Source organism: Bombina bombina, chromosome 3 (assembly GCF_027579735.1).
Source record: "Bombina bombina isolate aBomBom1 chromosome 3, aBomBom1.pri, whole genome shotgun sequence".
Classification (NCBI taxonomy): domain Eukaryota; kingdom Metazoa; phylum Chordata; class Amphibia; order Anura; family Bombinatoridae; genus Bombina; species Bombina bombina.
Window position 1 is genome coordinate 396,398,334 of NC_069501.1, and position 12,751 is coordinate 396,411,084.

At 41.0% G+C, this 12,751-nt stretch overlaps 1 protein-coding gene across 1 annotated transcript in view; it reads left to right on the forward strand.

Moving 5' to 3' along the window:
- Positions 1 to 3,107, forward strand: part of CSDE1 (cold shock domain containing E1) — a 501,007-nt gene extending 497,900 nt beyond the window's left edge. Inside the window, exon 22 of the mRNA XM_053705299.1 lies at positions 1,776 to 3,107. Within this exon, the coding sequence (XP_053561274.1) occupies positions 1,776 to 1,823 (48 nt within the window). The 3' untranslated portion in view covers positions 1,824 to 3,107. The remainder of the gene's footprint in view (positions 1 to 1,775) is intronic.
- The last annotated feature ends 9,644 nt before the right edge of the window (positions 3,108 to 12,751 follow it).

Consider the following 12,751-nt stretch of genomic DNA (forward strand, 5'->3'; position numbering starts at 1 on the left):
CTTGCAGTATGATCCTCCATATCTCTTGTTTTTCATGCGCATGAAGCGGTTTTATGTACTAAATGTGTTTTTTGGGGGTTTTTTTTGTTTGTTTTAGCCAAGTTTGTGTCTACACACAAGTGCAATATCAATCAGGAGATTGTAGTGCCGTCTTTTTGTCCCAACCCTTCTTCTCAGGAGCATTTGCTGCACAATTTGGATGTAGTTGAAGCCTTTAAGTTCTACCTAAATGCTACCAAGGAATTACGACAATCTTCTTCCCAGTTCATTATGTACTCTGGTAAGCGCAAGGGTCAAAAAGTCACTACGATTACGCTTTCCTTTTTGCTGAGAATGTGGCCTGTCTGGCAGGACAACAGCCTCCTCCTAGGATCACGGACCATTCTTCTCTGGCAATGTCTTCGTCTTGAGCCTTCAAGAATGAGACCTCAGTGGAACAGATCTGTAAAGCTGCTACCTGGTCCACATTGCATAAGTTTTCTAAATTTTACAAGTTTGATGTTTTTGCCTTAGCTGAGGCTTCTTTTGGGTTCTTCAAGCGGTGATGCCTTCCGTTTAGGACTGCCTGCATTTAATTGTTACCTCCCCGTTCATTCTGTTTCCTCTTCAGCTTCGGTATTGGTTTCCTATAGGTAATAAATGACTTTGTGGACTCTTACTGCCATTAGAAAGAAAACATAATTTATGCTTACCTGATGATAAATTCTTTCTTGGCAGTGAGTCCACAAACCCGCCCTGAGATTAATGTTGTGGCGGCAGTTTGTTTTTTCCGACACCTCTGTACCCCTTGTATCTCTTCACTTTTCCTGATCCTCGACTTGAATTACTGAGAGGGTAAGGGAAGTGAGAGGGGGATATTTAATGCTTTGACTGGGGTGTCTTTACTTCCTCCTGGTGGCCAGTTGTTGAATTCCCAGAAGTAATAAATACATTTGCGCATTCTCACTGCCAAGAAAGAAAATAATTTATCTGGTAAGCATAAAATTAATTTTTTACGTGGAATTGTTTCATCTAGCTATGCATTTTTCTGGACTTTAAGGAGAGACACATACTTAAGAATGTTTTAAAAACAAAGATTGTGTAGTTTCTCTTTATGCTGAAGAGTTTGTGGCTTCCAGCACTGCTGAGCAGAAAACAAACCTCATTCATTTGTTGCCAATTAAAGCAGTTCCACACTTTTAATTATGCACATTTAGTACCAAATTTAGTACAGTTAAAATCATTAATAGTAATTAACAATGTAATTTTAAAGGGACAGTCTACACTAAAATTGTTGTTTAAAAAGATAGATAATGCCTTTACTACCCATTCCCCAGCTTTGCATAACCAACATTGTTCTATTAATATACAGTATTTTATAACATCCAAACCTCTAAAAATTCACATGCTTTTGTATTTGCTTTTCACAACAGGAGACTGCTAGTTCATGTGTGCCATATAGATAATATTGTGTTCGCTCGAAAAGTTATTTAAGATTTAGCACAACACAGTTCTAAATGCAAGTCAATAGATAATAAAGTAATGTGATCAGGGGGCTGTCAGAAGATGCTTAGATACAAGGTAATCACAGAGGTAAAAAGTGTATTAATATAACAGTTGGTTATGCAAAACTGGGGTATGGGTAATAAAGGGATCTATCTTTTGAAACAATAAAAATTCTATTGTAGACAGTCCCTTTAATTTTTTTTATTTTTTGTTCACGACACTGAAATATTATATAACTTATACATATATTTGGTTTGAAAATCTCTAAACTTTTTTTCTTTTCTTTCTAGGGATTTGGTGTAGAGAGAAAGATCCGTCAAACTGGAGCCATCGACTAAGTTCCATCTACATAAGCACATTACCTAATAAAGTATGATCAAACTTGGGCATGGTGAAGATCATCAACATCTCTTCGCTGTCCATAAATTCTGAGAATATTATACTGTTGTAACGGATTTATCAATTTTAACACCTTCCATCTTATGTTCTAGCCAGGAAAGTTAAGAAACAGACCTTTTTAAATTATGCACAATTGTAAAGGAGTTAAGTGGAAGCCTTATGCTATGTCTTGTTTTTTTTTCTTTTTTTTTCTTTAAGAAACTATTTTTGAATGGTGCATTTTTCCCACATCAAATTTGAAAACCTTGTGAATTAATCTGCACTTGATACTGTTTAGCATATATTCTACCTCTGTACTGCAGATTGTTATTCTTTGATTTACTTGGCATTTTCCTTTTTGTTAAACAATTTTGTGCTTTTGGGAGCTTTTTTTTTTTTTTTTTCTTTTTTCCAAGAGGACCACATAGTAAAAGGTGGAATATATCCTTTACAGGGATCTCTTAACTTGTAGATGCTTTGAAGTCCATTTCAATAATCTAATGGCTGCTAATAGTTCACTTCAATCCAAAAATGAAATATTTTACTGTTATCAAATGCGATGACCATAAGCTGTTTGTTTTGGCAAAAAAAAATTGACTAGAGTTTTTTTTTTTTTATGTGTTTAATGTATGGCTTTGAAGATGCAGAATTCCACAAGGCGTGATATGTGCCATCAGATATATACATATATATAAATATATATATATATATATATATATATTAACCCCCCTTAACTGCTTCTTTACTGTGGTGGCAGATTATAAATGTTTAAAGGAAAAATGTGCCTGAAATTCTCCCCCCATATACATCCACTCTAAACAAAAAACAAAAAAAATCTTTGGGCAGTTAATAGCTGTATTGATATTGCATCAATGTGAATACGTTATGTTGGCATCTGTATATTTCCAGCCCCCCATCCCTCCATCTACCATTTTTGCATCATCCCATTCATTTCCTGTCTGCTATTCACTTAATTTTATTGTCCCCACCCTTCCCCTACCCGTTTTCAAGCAAAGAAAAATAATTTGGTCAAAGTATTTTAAACCAGAAATATCTATCTCCTTTTGTTTGAGGGAAGAGGTTTTTTGTTTTTTTTTTTTCCATTTTTGTTTTTACCTCTGACTCTTAAAATTTCTTTTGGAGACTTGCAATACCTTTATAAAACACAGAAACTTGGCTCCAATTTTTCTGTTTAAATGGCAAAAAAATGAAAATAGAATAAAGTTTTACCAATTAATTTTGAATCCACTGTTTTTCTTTTAAATGGTCTTTTATTGAGGTTTTACAAAAGTAAAAAGAAACATACAATAATTGTCCTGTAACAAAAATGACAAGATTTCAGTTAAGCACAATACAATGGTATATGTGTGAAACAAGATAATTGACAACATGCACTTCTGAAACCTCCATTTTTTTCTTAAATGGAAAGAGTCCACAGCTGTATTCATTACTTTTGGGAAATAAGAACCTGGCCACCAGGAGGAGGCAAAGACAACCCAGCCAAAGGCTTAAATATTCCTCCCACTTCCCTCATCCCCCAGTCATTCTTTGCCTTTCGTCCCAGGAGGTTGGCAGAGAAGTGTCACAATTTTTAAAATTTTTGTTTTTTGTCTCTTCTGGAAAGTAGTACTCCAGCATGGGACAGGAGTTTTAAGTAGTCCTGTTAGTCTCTCAGTGAGGGCTTGGATGAAAGTTAGATGCAGGGAGTTTCTTTCTGCGAAACCATCCCGACTCAGATTAACAGCTCCACAAGCAATCGGCGTTGTCTAACTTAGCTCCGCTGCCTGCTTTCTTCTCTCATGTCCATGGCGGAGGCGATGCTACCATCTGTCACACTTGAAAGGCTGTGTTCCTGTTCCACGGCGTAGATTCTGGTAAGATAGTTTCGTTTTGCTTCATCAATGTACTGTAATGTGAATGTTTTCCCGAGAGGCTACCACCTTGCGGGTCTAACTTATCATAAGGGTTCAGTGAGTCTCTTGTAGTATCTTGGAATCAAGGGTTAATATCTCCTGAGGGTGGTTATTGAACACGGGGGTTTATAATCATGTTTATGTGATTCAACCTGCTTATGTGTGATGTTTATGGGCTCGTGGTTTGGAACATTGAGGCCTTTGGAAGCGGCGTGGCCTTTTGGTTGGGTGCGCTTTTTTGGACTGTGCGGTTCACCTTTTGTTCTTTGGCGTGGTTACGTTCCGTCTTCCATTTCCGCGTTCCCGACCGTGTGGCGAAGGAAATTTTCTAGTCTGCAGGAGTCTGGTCATAGATGGTGATGGGTGCCCCAGCCATTGGGGGTGTCAGGTGCCGTTTTTGTTTTTACTACTTTAGTCCATATTTAACTATCCTCTATCCAGTGATGGAGGATTCTGATGCTGAGACTGTGTGCTAATTTCAGATTCAGTTACGGAGGATTCTGATACTGAGACTATTTTAATTTGATTCTGTGTCCGGTGACAAATCCGGATTGGCCTGGTTGACGCCTGTCAACCAGTTTTGTTCCTAATGCCATTTCAGAGCGCCTGGTTCCTCGGGCTCGGGGAATCAAGGGTCTGCTGAGCCATCCGCCTCTGGGGGTCCTGTCCAGAAGTTTTTCCTGTCCCTAGTGCTATTTCTGAAGTAATTTCCAGGGAATGGAATAATTTGGGTAATTCATTTACTCCTTCTAAACGTTTTAAGCAATTATATCCTGTGCCATCTGACAGATTAGAGTTTTGGGACAAAATCCCTAAAGTTGATGATGGGGCTGTCTCTACTCTTGTTAAGCGTACTATTCCTACGGCAGATGGTACTTCCTTAAGGATCCTTTAGATAGGAAAATTGAATCCTTTCTAAGAAAAGCTTACTTGTGTTCAGGTAATCTTCTTAGACCTGCTATATCTTTAGCGGATGTTGCTGCAGCTTCATCTTTTGGTTAGAAGCTTTAGCGCAACAAGTAACAGATCATAATTCTCATAGCATTTTTATTCTTCAACATGCTAATACTTTTATTTGTATTTGTAATGCCATCTTTGATATCATTAGAGTTGATGTCAAGTATGTCTCAAGCTATTTTAGCTAGAAGAGCTTTATGGCTTAAGACTTGGAATGCTGTTATGTCTTCTAAGTCTACTCTGCTTTCCCTTTCTTTCCAGTGTAATGATCGTTTTCATTCCTTTTGTCACAACAAGGAACAAAAACCTGATCCTTCATCCTCAGGAGCGGTATCAGTTTGGAAACCATCTCCAGTCTGGAATAAATCCAAGCCTTTTAGAAAATCAAAGCCAGCTCCTAAGTACACATGAAGGTGCGACCCTCATTCCAGCTCAGCTGGTAGGGGGCAGATTACGTTTTTTCTAAGAAATTTGGATCAATTCCGTTCACAATCTTTGGATTCAGAACATTGTTTCAGAAGGGTACAGAATTGGCTTCAAGATAAGGCCTCCTGCAAAGAGATTTTTTCTTTCCGGTGTCCCAGTAAACCCAGCGAAGGCTCAAGCATTTCTGAAATGTGTTTCAGATCTAGAGTTGACTGGAGTAATTTCTCCAACATAGGTGTGTCCGGTCCACGGCGTCATCCTTACTTGTGGGATATTCTCTTCCCCCAACAGGAAATGGCAAAGAGCCCAGCAAAGCTGGTCACATGATCCCTCCTAGGCTCCGCCTTCCCCAGTCATTCTCTTTGCCGTTGTACAGGCATCATCTCCACGGAGATGGCTTAGAGTTTTTTGGTGTTCAAATGTAGTTTTTATTCTTCAATCAAGAGTTTATTTTAAAATAGTGCTGGTATGTACTATTTACTCTGAAACAGAAAAGAGATGAAGATTTCTGTTTGTAAGAGGAAAATGATTTTAGCAACCGTTACTAAAATCGATGGCTGTTTCCACACAGGACTGTTGAGAGGAATTAACTTCAGTTGGGGGAAACAGTGAGCAGACTTTTGCTGCTTGAGGTATGACACATTTCTAACAAGACTTGGTAATGCTGGAAGCTGTCATTTTCCCTATGGGATCCGGTAAGCCATTTTTATTAAATAAGAATAAAGGGCTTCACAAGGGCTTTAAAGACTGGTAGACATTTTTCTGGGCTAAAACGATTGATTTATAAGCATTTTTAATAGTTTATAGCTTTGAGGAGTTATTTTATTCTTGGGAATTATGTTAACCCCTTAACGACCAACGACGTATGGGGTACGTCCTGCAAAAAAATGCAGTTAATGACCAAGGACGTACCCCGTACGTCGTTGGTCTTTGAAAGCAGTGGAAGCGATCCTGATCACTTCCAACTGCTTTCATGTTATAGCAGTGATGCCTCGATATTGAGGCATCCTGCTATAACATTTTTTAGCCCACCGATGAAGAGAGAGCCACCCTGTGGCCCTCTCTGCATCGGCCATTGATGGCCATGTTCGTTGGTGGGTGGGAGCTTACCAAGGGAGGCGGGTGGGCGGCCATCGGTGGGAAGGGGGGCGGGATCGAGTGCGGGCATGCGCGCGGGTGCGCGCGCGTGAACTGAAGCGGGTGCGCGCGCGTGCACGGGAGCGGGCGCGCATGCGCGCGGGCGGGTGGGAGCCCTACACTATGGAACAATGATGGTACTCGGTGGGAGTGAGGGTGGGCTTCTAAAAACTGGTTAGCGATCTGGCAGGGGTTGGGGGGTTGGGGGTTGAGGGAGGGCAGCTACACTACAGAAAATAGTATTTTTCTAAAAAAAACTAAAAAAAAAATATTTGATTTTAAACTGGGCACTGGCAGACAGCTGCCAGTACCCAATATGGCGCAATAAGGCAGAGAGAGGGGGGTTAGAGAGCTGTTTGGGGGGGGGATCAGGGAGGTTGGGGGCTAAGGGAGGATACTACAGAACATAATTATTATTTAAAAAAAAAAAAACCAAAAAAACTCTTATTTTAGTACTGGCAGACTTACTGCCAGTACTTAAGATGGCAGGGGACAATTGTGGGGTGGGGGAGGGAAGAGAGCTGTTTGGGAGGGATCTGGGGGTGTGATGTGTCATGTGGGAGGTTGATACCTACACTAAAGCTAAAATTAACCCTGCAAGCTCCCTAAAAGCTCCCTAATTAACCCCTTCACTGCTGGGCATTATACACGTATGGTGCGCAGCGGCATTTAGCTGCCTTCTAATTACCAAAAAGCAAAGCCAAAGCCATATATGTCTGCTATTTCTGAACAAAGGGGATCCCAGAGAAGCTTTTACAACCATTTATGCCATAATTGCACAAGCTGTTTGTAAATAATTTTAGTGAGAAACCTAAAATTGGGAAAATTTTACGTTTTATTTTTATTTGTTCGCATTTGGCGGTGAAATGGTAGCATGAAATATACCGAAATGGGCCTAGATCAATACTTTGGGTTGTCTACTACACTACACTAAAGCTAAAATTAAAACTACAAGCTCCCTACATGCTCCCTAATTAACCCCTTCACTGCTGGGCATAATACACGTGTGGTGCGCAGCGGCATTTAGCGGCCTTCTAAATACCAAAAAGCGATGCCAAAGCCATATATGTCTGCTTTTTTTGAACAAAGGGGATCCCAGAGAAACATTTACAATCATGTATGCCATAATTGCACAAGTTGTTTGTAAATAATTTCAATGAGAAACCTAAAGTTTGTGAAAACATTTGTGAAAAAGTGAACATTTTTTTTTATTTGATCGCATTTTGTAGTGAAATGGTGGCATGAAATATACCAAAATGGGCCTAGATCAATACTTTGGGATGTCTTCTAAAAAAATATATATACATGTCAATGGATATTCAGGGATTCCTGAAAGATATCAGTGTCCCAATGTAACTAGCGCTAATTTTGAAAAAAAGTGGTTTGGAAATAGCAAAGTGCTACTTGTAATTATTGCCCTATAACTTGCAAAAAAAGCAAAGAACATGTAAACATTGGGTATTTCTAAACTCAGGACAAAATATAGAAACTATTTAGCATAGGTGTTTTTTAGTGGTTGTAGATGTGTAACAGATTTTGGGGGTCAAATTTCGAAAAACTGCGTTTTTTTCCATTTTTTCCTCATATTTTATAATTTTTTTTATAGTAAATTATAAGATATGATGAAAATAATGGTATCTTTAGAAAGCCCATTTAATGGCGAGAAAAACGGTATATAATATGTGTGGGTACAGTAAATGAGTATGAGGAAAATTACAGCTAAACACAAACACCGCAGAAATGTAAAAATAGCCTTGGTCCCAAACGGACAGAAAATGGAAAAGTGCTGTGGTCATTAAGGGGTTAAATAACCGGCAGGCACTGTATTGGACACCTTTTTCACTGGGGGCCTTCTCTAATCATAGGCAGAGCCTCATTTTCGCGCCACTAATGCGCAGTTGTTTTTGGGAAGCAAGGCATGCAGATGCATGTGTGAGGAGCTCAGATACATAGAAAAAGCTTACTGAAGGCGTCATTTGGTATCGTATTCCCCTCTGGGCTTGGTTGGGTCTCAGCAAAGCAGATACCAGGGACTGTATAGGGGTTAAATATAAAAACGGCTCCGGTTCCGTTATTTTAAGAGTTAAAGCTTTCAAATTTGGTGTGCAATACTTTTAAGGCTTTAAGACACTGTGGTGAAATTTTGGTGAAATTTTGAACAATTCCTTCATACTTTTTCACATATTCAGTAATAAAGTGTGTTCAGTTTAAAATTTAAAGTGACAGTAACGGTTTTATTTTAAAACGTTTTTTGTACTTTGTTATCAAGTTTATGCCTGTTTAACATGTCTGAACTATCAGATAGACTATGTTCTGTATGTGAGGAAGCCAAGGTTCCTTCTCATTTAAATAGATGTGATGTATGTGACAAAAAATTTAGAGAAAATGATGCCCAAGATGATTCCTCAAGTGAGGGGAGTAAGCATGGTACTGCATCATCCCCTCCTTCGTCTACGCCAGTCTTGCCCACACAGGAGGCCCCTAGTACATCTAGTGCGCCAATACTCCTTACTATGCAACAATTAACGGCTGTAATGGATAATTCTATCAAAAACATTTTAGCCATAATGCCCACTTATCAGCGAAAGCGCGACTGCTCTGTTTTAGAAAATACCGAAGAGCATGAGGACGCTGATGATAATGGTTCTGACATGCCCCTACACCAGTCTGAGGGGGCCAGGGAGGTTTTGTCTGAGGGAGAAATTTCAGATTCAGGGAAAATTTCTCAACAAGCGGAACCTGATGTGATTACATTCAAATTTAAATTGGAACATCTCCGCGCTCTGCTTAAGGAGGTGTTATCTACTCTGGATGATTGTGACAATTTGGTCATTCCAGAGAAATTATGTAAGATGGACAAGTTCCTAGAGGTCCCGGGGCCCCCCCGAAGCTTTTCCTATACCCAAGCGGGTGGCGGACATTGTAAACAAAGAATGGGAAAGGCCCGGCATACCTTTTGTCCCTCCCCCTATATTTAAGAAATTGTTTCCTATGGTCGACCCCAGAAAGGACTTATGGCAGACAGTCCCCAAGGTCGAGGGGGCGGTTTCTACTCTAAACAAACGCACTACTATCCCTATAGAAGATAGTTGTGCTTTCAAAGATCCTATGGATAAAAAATTAGAGGGTTTGCTTAAAAAGATGTTTGTTCAGCAAGGTTACCTTCTACAACCAATTTCATGCATTGTTCCTGTCACTACAGCAGCGTGTTTCTGGTTCGATGAACTAGAAAAGTCGCTCAATAAAGATTCTTCTTATGAGGAGATTATGGACAGAATTCATGCTCTTAAATTGGCTAACTCTTTTACTTTAGACGCCACTTTGCAATTGGCTAGATTAGCGGCGAAAAGTTCGGGGTTTGCTATTGTGGCGCGCAGAGCGCTTTGGCTAAAATCTTGGTCAGCGGATGCGTCTTCCAAGAACAAATTGCTTAACATACCTTTCAAGGGGAAAACGCTGTTTGGCCCTGACTTGAAAGAGATTATTTCAGATATCACTGGGGGTAAGGGCCACGCCCTTCCTCAGGATAGGTCTTTTAAGGCTAAAAATAAACCAAATTTTCGTCCCTTTCGCAGAAACGGACCAGCCCCAAGTTCTACATCCTCTAAGCAAGAGGGTAATACTTCTCAAACCAAGCCAGCCTGGAGGCCAATGCAAGGCTGGAACAAAGGTAAGCAGGCCAAGAAACCTGCCACTGCTACCAAGACAGCATGAGATGTTGGCCCCCGATCCGGGACCGGATCTGGTGGGGGGCAGACTTTCTCTCTTCGCTCAGGCTTGGGCAAGAGATGTTCTGGATCCTTGGGCGCTAGAAATAGTCTCCCAAGGTTATCTGCTGGAATTCAAGGAGCTACCCCCAAGGGGGAGGTTCCACAGGTCTCAATTGTCTTCAGACCACATAAAAAGACAGGCATTCTTACATTGTGTAGAAGACCTGTTAAAAATGGGAGTGATTCATCCTGTTCCATTAGGAGAACAAGGGATGGGATTCTACTCCAATCTGTTCATAGTTCCCAAAAAAGAGGGAACATTCAGACCAATCTTAGATCTCAAGATCCTAAACAAATTTCTCAAGGTTCCATCGTTCAAAATGGAAACCATTCGGACAATTCTTCCTACCATCCAGGAAGGTCAATTCATGACCACAGTGGATTTAAAGGATGCGTATCTACATATTCCTATCCACAAGGAACATCATCGGTTCCTAAGGTTCGCCTTTCTGGACAAGCATTACCAGTTTGTGGCACTTCCATTCGGATTAGCCACTGCTCCAAGAATTTTCACAAAGGTACTAGGGTCCCTTCTAGCGGTGCTAAGACCAAGGGGCATTGCAGTAGTACCTTACTTGGACGACATACTGATTCAAGCGTCGTCTCTACCACAAGCAAAGGCTCATACGGACATTGTCCTGGCCTTTCTCAGATCTCACAGGTGGAAAGTGAACGTAGAAAAAAGTTCTCTATCTCCGTCAACAAGAGTTCCCTTTTTGGGAACAATAATAGACTCCTTAGAAATTAGGATTTTTCTGACAGAGGCCAGAAAATCAAAACTTCTAAGCTCTTGTCACGTACTTCATTCTGTTCTTCTTCCTTCCATAGCGCAGTGCATGGAAGTAATAGGTTTGATGGTCGCGGCAATGGACATAGTTCCTTTTGCGCGAATTCATCTAAGACCATTACAACTGTGCATGCTCAGTCAGTGGAATGGGGATTATACAGACTTGTCTCCGACGATACAAGTAGATCAGAGGACCAGAGATTCACTCCGTTGGTGGCTGACCCTGGACAACCTGTCACAAGGGATGAGCTTCCGCAGACCAGAGTGGGTCATTGTCACGACCGACGCCAGTCTGGTGGGCTGGGGCGCGGTCTGGGAACCCCTGAAAGCTCAGGGTCTTTGGTCTCGGGAAGAATCTCTTCTCCTGATAAATATTCTGGAACTGAGAGCGATATTCAATGCTCTCAAGGCTTGGCCTCAGCTAGCAAAGGCCAAATTCATACGGTTTCAATCAGACAACATGACGACTGTTGCGTATATCAACCATCAGGGGGGAACAAGGAGTTCCCTGGCGATGGAAGAAGTGACCAAAATAATTCAATGGGCGGAGACTCACTCCTGCCACTTGTCTGCAATCCACATCCCAGGAGTGGAAAATTGGGAAGCGGATTTTCTGAGTCGTCAGACATTTCATCCGGGGGAGTGGGAACTCCATCCGGAAATCTTTGCCCAAATAATTCAATTGTGGGGCATTCCAGACATGGATCTGATGGCGTCTCGTCAGAACTTCAAGGTTCCTTCCTACGGGTCCAGATCCAGGGATCCCAAGGCGACTCTAGTGGATGCACTAGTAGCACCTTGGAGCTTCAACCTAGCTTATGTGTTCCCACCGTTTCCTCTCATTCCCAGGCTGGTAGCCAGGATCAAACAGGAGAGGGTATCGGTGATCTTGATAGCTCCTGCGTGGCCACGCAGGACTTGGTATGCAGATCTGGTGAATATGTCATCGGCTCCACCATGGAAGCTACCTTTGAGACAGGACCTTCTTGTTCAAGGTCCGTTCGAACATCCGAATCTGGCCTCACTCCAACTGACTGCTTGGAGATTGAACGCTTGATTTTATCAAAGCGAGGGTTCTCAGATTCTGTCATTGATACTCTTGTTCAGGCCAGAAAGCCTGTAACTAGAAAAATCTACCATAAAATATGGAAAAAATATATCTGTTGGTGTGAATCTAAAGGATTCCCATGGAACAAGATAAAAATTCCTAAGATTCTATCCTTTCTTCAAGAAGGTTTGGAGAAAGGATTATCTGCAAGTTCTTTGAAGGGACAGATTTCTGCTTTATCTGTTTTACTTCACAAAAAGCTGGCGGCTGTGCCAGATGTTCAAGCTTTTGTTCAGGCTCTGGTTAGAATCAAGCCTGTTTACAAACCTTTGACTCCTCCTTGGAGTCTTAATTTAGTTCTTTCAGTTCTTCAGGGGGTTCCGTTTGAACCCCTACATTCCGTTGATATCAAGTTATTATCTTGGAAAGTTTTGTTTTTGGTTGCAATTTCTTCTGCTAGAAGAGTTTCAGAGTTATCTGCTCTGCAGTGTTCTCCTCCTTATCTGGTGTTCCATGCAGATAAGGTGGTTTTGCGTACTAAACCTGGTTTTCTTCCGAAAGTTGTTTCTAACAAAAATATTAACCAGGAGATAGTCGTGCCTTCTTTGTGTCCGAATCCAGTTTCAAAGAAGGAACGTTTGTTGCACAATTTGGATGTAGTTCGGGCTCTAAAATTCTATTTAGAGGCTACAAAGGATTTCAGACAAACATCTTCCTTGTTTGTTGTTTATTCTGGTAAAAGAAGAGGTCAAAAAGCAACTTCTACCTCTCTCTCTTTTTGGCTTAAAAGCATCATCAGATTGGCTTATGAGACTGCCGGACGGCAGCCTCCTGAAAGAATCACAGCTCA